This window comes from Gracilinanus agilis, chromosome 4 (assembly GCF_016433145.1).
Source record: "Gracilinanus agilis isolate LMUSP501 chromosome 4, AgileGrace, whole genome shotgun sequence".
Taxonomy (NCBI): domain Eukaryota; kingdom Metazoa; phylum Chordata; class Mammalia; order Didelphimorphia; family Didelphidae; genus Gracilinanus; species Gracilinanus agilis.
In genome coordinates this window covers 44,225,385-44,237,188 of record NC_058133.1, presented here as the reverse complement: position 1 = coordinate 44,237,188, position 11,804 = coordinate 44,225,385, and the positions used below count along the sequence as shown (strand labels likewise).

Sequence of the window (11,804 nt, the reverse complement as noted above, 5' to 3'; positions counted from 1 at the left end):
CCCTTTGGCTAAGAACATTGTATAAAGATAATTTTATGCTTCTGATGGGGAGCACCTAGTCCCCAGGGATCTTCCTTGTGGGCTGCTTTTATTCCTTATACTGCTCTGTGGGCAATTTTTTACCTGGGTTTCTGAATATGCTTTTATTAAATAAATTGCCTCTTTTACCTCAGTCTTTGAGTGGACCATTGCCATCAGAAATGAAACCATGGCGAGGCCAGGCTGGTAAAAGTATTTTCTTGGAGTCTTTCAAATTTAAGGGTTTTATATGGAAAGGGCAGGGGTGGAGGATGCTAAAGAACTGGTGCTAAGATAGCTGTCATAGAGTAGTCACGATGTATAAGGAAAAGTAAAATGGTGGTCATCCACAAAATCTTGAGAGAAAAATTCAAGTAAGAATCAGCAATAAAATCCATGGACTCTGACACTATATAAAAATGTATGATGTTGAACTAGAGCTACTTGTATGGAGGAATTGACCTCAAAAGGATCACTGTGACTTGGTAGGATGGAATCCATGACTGGAGTATGAATTTGGAAGGAAAGATATATTTTTCAAAAGTTATAAGAAAAGGAGAGTAGAATGGTTTCATGCATTGAGAAGATACAGTCATGTGAGGAACTCCTGGAGCCAGAGTAAGCATGGTGAAAAGAATTTGGGTAAAGATCAACATAAAAACAGATGAGATGTTGTTATCCAAATATGCAACAGGCAGAAGAAATGGATTAAAAGATCAGAAAGCTGGCAGAGGAGAATAATATAATACTGAGGGGGATTATAAATTATCCAGATATCTGAGGAAAGGTCTCTCTCTCTCTCTCTCTCTCTCTCTCTCTCTCTCTCTCTCTCTCTCTCTCTCTCTCTTTTTTTTTTCTCTCTCTCTCTCTTTCCATGTCTCTCTCTCATAAAATAAAATTAGGCGAGTAATGCAAGGCACAAGGAATGCTAAAGAGACTCTTGTTTATGAAAAATAAACTATTTAAACATATATAAAGGGAAAAGGATTTCTAATTCTAAGGGATTCTAACTCCACCCAAATGAACTCCCAGGTCCTGCAAAGAACCACTTCTCCAGTGGTTCACAGGCTACACTAATCCTCCCTGATCTAACTAACCAAATTTATACTATTCTAAATAACCCTAACCACTCTAACTCAACTTCGCCTTTAAGTTATAAAGATAACCAAGGCTAACTGGTTGAGTCTCCACAAGAATCAGGTTAGGACTCTGAGCCTTGACAGACTCAGAGTCCAAACCAAAGACCAGGTTTTGTTAGGTCTTTTCATAGTTTAACCAATCTAGGTTAAAATTAAAATCTGACAGTAACAGATAAATGAATAGTGTTTCCCAAGTTGAAAAAGAAAATACTCCACTCTTTCAAGTATTTCCCTCAGACTGAGATAGAGAGAGAGGCAAAGATGTTACCTTCTCTAGCCCTGAAAGAGAAAAGAACCTGAGTGTGACTCTGATGACTGCCAGAAGCCAACTGCCAAAATGCCACACCCAGCCTGTGAAACTGTCATAGAAATAACGGTTATAACTGCCACCAGTTGAAATGAACAATGAACAATTTTTTTTTTGATGGCAAAGAACTAGAATCTAAAGTGGTATCTCGGTTGAAGGAATTATGATATAGGAATGTATACAGGACTATAACAGTGCCATAGAAATGAAGAAAAGGACAGTTTCCTAGAAACCCAAGATGACTTGCCTGATTGAGACAGTAAAGTGAACAGAACCAGATCAGTTTGTACAACAACAATATCATCAAGAAAAAGAACTTGGAATGGTTCAAGAACTTTGAAAAATGAAATGACCAACCATAATTCCAAGGGTCCAGTGAGGAAGCATGACCCCCGCTCCAATAGAGCATTAATAGACAAAAGATGCAGAATAAGACGTATATTTTGAACATGGTCAATCTGGGTATTTGTTTTACTTCATAATATATTTTTTTTCTATATGGGATTGTTTTTTCTTTTCTTTCTTAAAGGTTGGGGTGGATGGGGAAGGTGGAAAGAGAAAAATAAATGTTTATTTATTGAAAGTTAAACAGAGGATGCAAGTTTTAAAAACTATCTTTCAAAAAGTGGAGAAATTAAAAAAGGGACCTAGACCAGATTCTCATCTGTAAAGAGGATTGAAATGGAAACAAATACTCAGGCGAGCAGGAAAGTTAATACTCACTTTAGAATTTGCAATAAAAGAAAATCAGACATAGATTGAAATTTGTCCTAGATTTTAGGAGACCAGATTTTAAAGCATTTGGAGAAGGAAAGGGAGGATCTGATTGATTAAAATTCTTTGAGGAAAGGAGCCCAAGAAGGATGGGAAATCTCAAAAAAAAATTCTGAAAACACAAGAAGAAACAATTTCAATGAATGTTAAGGGAACCATTTAGCCATTTAGAAGTTGGCTTGTGACTCAAGGGATTATAGGGAGGGGGAAACAAGATAATCACAATTCTAGACCATGTGGTACAATGGAAAAAAAAATTGGGTCTGCAGGGAGAGGACGTGAGTTCAAATCTTAATTTTATCTATTATTTCCCTTGTGATCTTATCCTCTCTGAATTTTGGTGTGCTCATTTGTAAAATGGAGGACATCAAACATTTCAGTTCTTTTCCAGATTTAAATCTATAATGATGTGAACAATAGAAAAAAAGCACATAATGTTTCTACAGATTCTTATTTCTATAAGTATTAATCTGATAAAAATGTCTATAATGCTATGGACAATAGCAAGAAAATCCTGGACTTTTCATAAAAAGAGAACTGAATCAAAGGCATGTATTTCCACAGGGTAAAGCTTTTAAAGGAAGCCAGGTGTTTTCCTGATTTTTAAAGTAAACTGAGATTTAATATGAAAACCCCTCAGCTGCTTGAAAATAATCCTCAGATCAACGGAGGCCACCCTCACCCAACTCCGACAAGCCTGGTACTTGAAAGCCCCATCGTTCAGGAGACTTGTACCTGCCCAGACAAAGGTTCAAATTCACAAACAAGCTGAGATGGGCTGTTGAACATGCGAGTGATGAGAAAAAAATGCAGGGAGAGGAATCCCAGCCTCTCTCCCCCCAGCCTTCCTGCATCCCCACCCTTCAACCCTCCTAGTCCTTAAATCCTTCTCAAGATGGTACCCGTAACACCGATCGGGAGGAACATGGTCCAGATCATCAGAGGCGACATTCGGGGCATCCTGTGTCTTTCTACCTATTCTTCTTTCACCTGATAAGAATGAGTCACGTACACGTTTCTCTTCCAGTGGAATATAAGCTCCTTGAAAATGGGGAGTGTTTCCTTTTTCTTTGTATTCCTGTCCCATCTGTAGTGCCTGATGGGCAGCAGGGTGGTGCGGTGGAGAGAGTGCCAGGCATGGAGCCAGAAAGTCTCGTCTTCCTGAATTCTCTGGCTTCAGATATTTAATAGTTTTGTAAACCTGGGCAAGTGACTTAACTCTGTCTGCCTCAGTTTCTTCATCTGTCAAATGAGATGAAAGAAATGGCAAACCACTCCAGGATCTTAGCTGTGTGACCCCAGGCAAGTCACTCAACTGTCTGCCTCAGTTTCTTCATTTGTCAAATGAAATAGCAAACCACTCCAAGATCTTAGCTGTGTGACCCTGGGCAAGACACTGTGAACACTGATCCAACCATTTTGAAAAATAATCTGGTATTGTGCTCAGAGTTACAAAACTATGTATACCTTTTGACCCAGCAATACCACTATAAGGTTTATTTCCTGAGGTGATCAGGGGAAAAGGAAAAGAACTTCTATGTTTCTAAAATATTTTTAGCAGTTCCCTTTTTGGAGACAAAGAACTGGCAATCAAGGGGATGCCCATTAGTTGGGGGAATGGCTGAACAAGCTGTGGCAAATGGTTGTGATGGAAAACTACTGCACTGTAAGAAATGATGAATAGGTTAATTCTGCAAAAACACGGAAAGATCTACATTAGGAAGAGTCAAATGAGGACTAAGAGAACGTTTCTATATAGCAACAGAAACATGGTCTGAAGAATGTGTATGTTCACCTCTAGAGAGAGAACTGAAAAATAGAAATGAGATGGTTTTATATAGAGAGGAATATTTTTGTCAAATTCTTTAATGGGGAAAGAGGAGGGGGGAAAAGGAAGGATGAAGGGAATTAACTGGGTATTTTAATATAAAAAATTAATTAAGAACAAGAAAGGAGGGAGAGCCTCTTACAAGTTGGTAGATGAGGAGGTGATATGAACCAATAGTGAACTTGAAAGATGGGGCTCAGTGAAGGTCCAGATGCAGTATTAGGAAGAATGACCACCTCCCCCTGTTCCAGGGAGTCAGGGGGCAGGAGAGGAATCTCCAGCAGTTGTGTTGGCAGAATGGGATACTTTCATCTAATTTAGGCTATAAAATTTTCTAGACTTTATCACTCTGTGGTAGGATCCCAAATTTGGTGTAATTTTGGGGGCCCAAAGAACCCAGGAAATCTCCCTCTGCTACTTTCTCCTTACCTTCCCCCTTCCATACACATACATTGCTAGTGGCATGGAAGTTGGGTGGAATCTAGTGGTTTAAAAAAAAGAAACCCAATTACTCGCATGGTCATCACCCCTCTTTACCACCAAGGGAGGCTAGAGAGGAACATTTAAATTATGTTCTTCTTTAGAAATGTCCAAATATAGGTTAACCCAGAACAATACTGTATAGTCTTTTGTAAATTCACCTAGGGCATTAAACACTCAGGCTCGTTCGGTTCTGCTCACTACTACAAAATAAAAAATAAAATGAAATGAAATGAAAATGAAGAGCTTAGAAGTTCTGATTGCACAGGTTCAAATATGGCAGAAGGCACAGGTTTCCAAACTGCAGAGCTCCAGGGATCAAGGATGTTGGCTGAACAAATGATTGATTTATTCAGGAAGAAGTTTGGGGCAGAGAATTTTAAGACATTTTTCAATTTGACTGGAATATGGAATAAGTCTCTGTCTATTCTGGGTTGGAGAGAGCCCTAAAAGCCGAGCATCATCGGAGGTTGGTTAACCAACGATCAGCTCCTTTTTCAAATTCAGTTCCGAGAGAGGCTGTTTTTCTTCTGGCACACAGAGCAGCCCAGTCAAGGCGAGGACCACAGGGTTCCATGAAAAATAGTTGGTTATTGGACTTTAGGGACTTTCTTACCACAACAAATTCATACCATATGGATTGACTAGGACCAACTATTCAAGGAGCTGAAAAAAAAAATCATGGTGATTTCAAGGTGGTGTACAATAATCATTTTTCACAGTAAAAATAACTTCGTCTGCTCAGCTGTAACCCGGGAGCATGCAAGTTTTCCGATACAAGAAGGGAAATGACTAGAGTCTATGTAAAATTGTGTGACTCTTCTTTTCTTCCAGAACACACAGTAAATGTCTCTTTCTCCCAAATCTGAAACCTTCTTTCCCCCTGTTCTTGGCTGAGTTTATCAGAGAATGTATACTTGTTTCTTCCCCAATGTACTAAGGATCGGGACTACTCTGCAGTTTTAGAGTTCTTCATCCAACTATTCCATTTGCACCTCTGAAGCTTTTCTTCCAGAATTCCCCGACTTTGAGAGGGCTTTCTTTCCAAACTTTCTTCAAACAAACAGCCCCTGAAATCACTTTTTCTCCACAGAGCTTTTCCTGGCTTCTAAGTAAGCCTGCCCTCACTAAATGCATCCCCCCATGACTTTTGCTTTTATTTACCATCCCACCTATTACACTCCTTTCAGTTCATATAACAAAATAAATAAATGAACACAAGCAAATTCAAATTCAATAAAATTCTACTAACTGCTTTAGCCAGGGGAGCAAAGACAAAAACGAGACCCCTTACTCTCAAATAACTTAGCCATTTCAGATGTTGATGACTTAAAAGTTGGTTTATGGAGACAATTTATCTTTAGTTCCTACATCTTTTCCATGTTTGTATACATCTTATATAGATTTTGACTTAAGAAAGGACTTTACTATTCCATGCTCTTATTTTCTAACTTTGGTTAGAAATTCTGGGAGACTTTAACTTGTTCTAATATAGTGCCTTATATGGATGAGCACGTATTTCGATGCGGCTAATATTCTGGGTCCTACTGTGAAACATTCCAACGCAGGGACAGTTGGATTCCAAGCTAAATGATTAGTCTTTTAAAGCTTCAAACAATCAATGAACGTGGGCAACATTCAAAGCAAGAGCTGAAAATCCTCGGGATAAAGCAAGGCTTGGAACCAAAATCTTCCAAGAAAACAATTTTAGAAATCACTGTATGACTGTCTTTTTTTTTTTTTTAAATAATAAAAGAGGGTTAAAGTTGAAATGATTATTAAAACAGACATTTCCAGTTTCAAGCTGGAGAAACAAATTGTTCTATTCACTGCAAACTGGGACAGAACATAGTCTGCCCTTTGGAATGAATGTCTAACAAATAGTAGACAGCTGATTTTTAATGGTTCCTATCATGCAACAGTTATGCTCTACTTAGAGAAGAAGCATTTATTAAGAATCCACTAAGCACTGGAAATGAGAAAGGCAAAGAGAATAGTGACTGTCCTCAAAGAATTCACAGGGTAATGAGGAAGACAATGTGTAAACAACTAGGTTTAAACAAACAAACAAACAAAAAAAAGAGCTACAGAAGGGATAAACTGGAGATACTCTTAGAGGGAAGATGCTGGCATTAAGAGGAACAAGGAAGGGCTTCTTGCAGATGGTGGGATTTTAGGGTTGGAAGCCTGTGATGAAGCTGATCACTGCCCAGCCACCTCTGGGCAGACTCCCTCCTCTCTGGTCAGCATGGATCTTAACAGGAGAGCTTTGGTTTGTTGTCTTTGAGACTGCTGGTCATCTCCAGACCATGTTTCTACATTCACTGTCTGTCTGTCCCCCAGATCTGGAATATTCTCCTTCCTCTTCTCTGCTTCTCTTGTGTCAACTAAAATCCCACTTTCTATATACGAGAAGCCTTTGCTGATTCCCCTTTACTATTGCCCTTTCCAATTTGTCCCTTAAAGAGGTGACTTGTTTACACACAGCCATTTTTGTGTTCCCCCACCCACCCACCCACCCAACCCCCATGTAGGCTGAGCCCCTTGAGAGCAGGGGCTGTCTTTTAAAAAAAAATCTCATTTGGTATTCCCAAGAAGTAATAATTGTTGGTTGATGGACATGTCATCCCTCTCACCCTCCTTTTCCAGGCTCCCTTTTTGGTGTAGCTATTCTCACTGGAGTGGAAGATGTTTGAGGGTAGGAGCTGTCTTATTACTTCACTGGTATCTCCACTTCCTGGCACAAAAAAAGTACCTACTAAATGCTTTATCTCTTTATACCACAAAGCCTTTTTCTTAAAGTCAGAGCCCCTTTCTTTAGCCCCAGTACAAAAATGCAAAACCGAACAGAAAACAACAAAAGAAAACTTACTAGACTATAATATGCCTATTTTGGCCATCAAGAGTAAGAGATAAACTTGGGTGTTAGGCTTTCATTCTTGAAGCAGATTATAACAAACATCTGTAAGATTTCAAAATAAACATATTTCTTTAATGTTGATGAAAATGGAAAATGTTTCCAAATTTGCAAGAGGGGAAAAAATGTGAAACTATAAGCATTTATTCAAATCAGCAGAATTATGGCAAACTCAAAGTCCCAAATGGAAAGTGAAAACAGTCCTAAGAATTCAGATGAATAGTTGAAGCAACTAGGATTTTATACATGTAACCTGTGCTACACTTAGTTACCTTCAGAAAAATTATTTTAAATCCTAAGGCCATTCTCTGCTACTCTAAGAATAAGTAAATTATTTATCTAAAGACACAAATCTATCTATTTTATCTATCTAAATTATCTAAAGAAAAAATCATTTTAAGGATATTAGTCATTTTAAAAAGTCTAAGAATGATGTAAGAAAAAAAGGCAGTTCTACACAATAAAAATTTGGAGAAAGCATTCATAAGTTTTAAAAATGTTATCCCCTTAGCAAAATGATGTAAAAAGGCATACATTTAGCATTTTAATAGCCAATAAGAACAACCTTGGAGCTCATTATTGCTACAGGTAAAACAAATTGGCTGCTAACTAAGCTTTGCTAATTATAATAATACCTACTGAAATAATTTCTTGTGATCTTTAATTCATATTTATAATAAGAACAGCTGCAGGTCATATTTACAGTAATTTGTGGCTATTAAATAAAACTTCAGGCAATAATTAGCAATTATGGAAGGCCCAGTTTCCCTTTGAACTCATTGTTTACAAAAACACAAAATGAAAACCCAGTTCACCTCTTGTGCATTTAATATGATTTGGGAAATGCAGGAGGCTGAATCTGACAAGTTAGTTTGCCAATAAGAATATGTCAAGGGTAGCATAGTGGAGAGAGCTGCCAGGCCTGGAAATGGGAGGATCTGGGTTCAAATGTGACCTTGGATACTTCCTAGCTGCAGGACTCAAAGAAGACACTTAATCCCTATTACCTAGTCTTTGCCACTCTTCTGTTTTAGAATTGGTACTAAGAGAGAAGGTAAGGGTTTAAAAAAACCAAACTATCAAGAATCTAGAAATGGAAAAGGAGAAGAGAATGACCATTAAAATAGGAAATCAAAATTTTGGATTTTAGTTCTAAAATTTTCTGGATTCTCAGCAAATTAAATCCCTTTCCCCTACTTCGACAGCTTTTTGAAACCTACGGCATAGGGCTACACTAACACACCTAAATCCTAAATAGTAATAAATATGTATTATGATATGGTTCAGAGAAGAATGTTTGTGGACTCTTTCCATAGGATTAATCTATAGTGGGAATGTTTAAGAAATGGAATTCTAGAAATCAGAGATGGCAAAGATGCATTAGGTCATGGAGTCTCCCCAGGGTAGGGGAAAGTACAGGATAAATGCTCTGGGTTTTATCCAGTATACATTTAAATTCCACAAAGGATGGAACTCAACACTTTTCTTGGAAATCAATCTACAACATAACAGATTTCACTGTCAGGAAATTCCTCTCCACCCTGATATTCAGATCACATGTTCTTTTTGTGTACTTTATCCCATTTCTCTTAATCATGTCTCTGTGCTATGCTTAATAATGCTTTTCATGGTATTTATATTGCTTATTTCACTCGGTTTTGTCCTATTCCCAATGTTAAGTAGAGCCAAATTTCACATTAGTTTTAATCCCACCTATTCATTCCCCATAAATGAATTCTTTGAGATTTCAATCTTCAGTTGTCTCTCTGTGGTCTTACAAACAATGTGGCCCTCAAATGTGAAAATTCTATTATTAGTTTTTATAATGGGGGAAGGGTGAAGACAGAGAAGCAAAAAGAGAGAAATAAATTCTCTTTTAAGACAATGTCTTAAGATATGTATAGAAAACTCATATTATGCCAACTTATTTCACACAAATCACCTATAAATTATTTATTTTTTACCGGAGACTCATTTAACATGACCATTTTCTAGATTTCTTCTTTCCCAGTTACTATCGTAGCTTTTACATAAACTTTCCTTTCAATTTGTCCCTCTATAATTCTTACACATTTTTAATCTTCCTAGGGCCCCACACTATTTTCTAGATCTCCTTCCAATTTTTATACAACCATGAATTCAACAATATCTTCTTATCTCCCTTTTTAAAATCACTCAATACACAGATGCAGTACAGATGTATAATCCTTTAATCTATACAGTCATTTCACAACTTAAGAAATTCCAGCAAAATTAGGAAAACTTTGTAATTCCAACAAGTGAAATCATAAGGAGTACAAAGATACCATATGATAAAAATGTTAAATGTCTATAATAAATACACATATGTACATTTCTCTAGCACAGATTCCAAGTTTTTCAGGTACAGCTAGGAATGAAAAATAGATTATAAAACCCGACTATTCTGTATACACTTTAATGGAGTTAATGAGAAGTAGTACATGGTGGTGATGGAAGTGAAGATGGCATTATACATTTGTAATTCCTAATAAGGAGAGCAAGTATATCAGGGGCTTAAGGAGTAGGAACTGCCATTTCTTCAGACATTTTACCAAAGTCCCCATTTGATTACATTTGGTGCCTTGCACATTAAACTACCCAGTTATAATATTATTTTTCCTTCCCTCAAGATAGAAAGATACAAATGAAGTTAAAAAAAAACAACAACCCAAAACCATGGATTATTGCTCCAGCACCAATTTATACACATTAATAAATTCTTTTAGTCATATAGCTTACCCACCAATCCTTCATTGGCTAGCAAGAATCTGAGTTTACATGCTTCAAAATATCTAAGTAACGTTTAGATATCAACGAGTAAAGTTTATAAATCTGTTACATAAGCATTTGAAAACAGGAAGATTAGTTCTAAGAAGATCAAAGGAAAAGAAATAATTTGAAACTTGACTGGGCAGCTCACATGAAAACTGGGCCAAAAAAATTTTTTTATAGCAATTAAAAAATTAAACTTAAAAAACAAACAAACAAAAAAACCCCCAAAACTTAAAACCTTTTTTCCCAAATCAGACTTCCAATGCATATTCCTCAGGAACTCTCTTGGATTTCACCTTCTTCCTCAGAAGAAAGTGCTGGATTTTCACTGCCAAAATTCTCAGTAGATTCATTTCTCTCTGGAAAAGTAAGTAAATATATAGTTATATATTTATTTATTTTTGAAGCATTTATTTATACTATTTTTGATCTGACTGTTCTCGGGCTCACTTTTCTTCTCCCTTCAGATGAGTTGGGAAGAGCAATAAACAGGACGACTACTCAGCAGGCCTACAAGTCATGGTACCCTGCCAGCAGCTGTGATGTACATTTGGGCCATGATAAACAGAGTAGCAGAGACTAAAAGTGGCAATTACTCGTGAGGTAACGTCCTTCCTGACTATAGGGATGACTTAGGAACGGTCACTTCGCAGTGTGGTTATGATTCCATGCTGGCGGCATTGAATAGATCACTATTATTATCCAGGATATGCAAGGGTGGTTGGAATAAATTTTTCCAAGATTTAACTTTTTCTGGTCTTCTACAAAAAAGTGAGGGCTCAGGGTACATTCATAAAAATGCATGCTGAGAGACTAGTTTGCTCCTGAGCTCCATATAAATGCTGGAATATCAGGCTTGGAAGTATGTGCCCCTGGACAAGAGGGAGAGGTGAGAGAAGACAAGAGGGAGAGGTGAGAGAAGAATGTTACTTGGGCTTATATTCTAGCGAGTCCCACTATGAAAGAAAAGTCGCCCTTCCCTCCTTAACTCCACATGAAAAAAACAGGAGACCAATTGGAGGGCAGCCCAGGACCTAAGCAGAGAATAGCTGTCAATGCTACCATCTCATTTTATAGTGAATTAAAAAAAAAAAAAAAGTTAAGCAAGCAGAGGTACTTTCTAATCTGGGTTTTATTTGTAAGAAAGGCAATCCCCACCCCCATGTTAAAGCATTCTATGCCAGAGATATCAAACTTTTTACCCAGGGCAGAAGCCCTAAAAGGTACACCAGATTAACATATAATTGGAAAATGTTTAGCAAAATAAATCAAAAGATCCTTTCCTGGTCTTCACTCTCACTCCTTTCAGTAGAATGTAGCCTCCTTGGGGGCATCACACCTGGCTCATATGCTTATTAATACAGGGTACTTTCTTCATTTAGGCTTTTTATGTTAGCAAATACAAATGGGAAGGAGGGGAGAGAAAAGAAGAAAGAAAAAGAGAGGGAGGAAGAGGAGAGCAGGGGAGAGGGGAGAGGGGAGAGAGGGGAGAGAGAGAGAGAGAGAGAGAGAGAGAGAGAGAGAGAGAGAGAGGGGGGGGGAGAGAGA

The 11,804-nt window shown here is 37.6% G+C and overlaps 1 protein-coding gene across 1 annotated transcript in view; it reads right to left on the bottom strand.

The window, feature by feature from the left end:
- Positions 1 to 9,650: 9,650 nt before the first annotated feature.
- ZNHIT6 (zinc finger HIT-type containing 6) overlaps positions 9,651 to 11,804 on the bottom strand; it is a 55,307-nt gene continuing 53,153 nt past the window's right edge. The window contains exon 11 of the mRNA XM_044672834.1: positions 9,651 to 10,615. Within this exon, the coding sequence (XP_044528769.1) occupies positions 10,530 to 10,615 (86 nt within the window). The 3' untranslated portion in view covers positions 9,651 to 10,529. The remainder of the gene's footprint in view (positions 10,616 to 11,804) is intronic.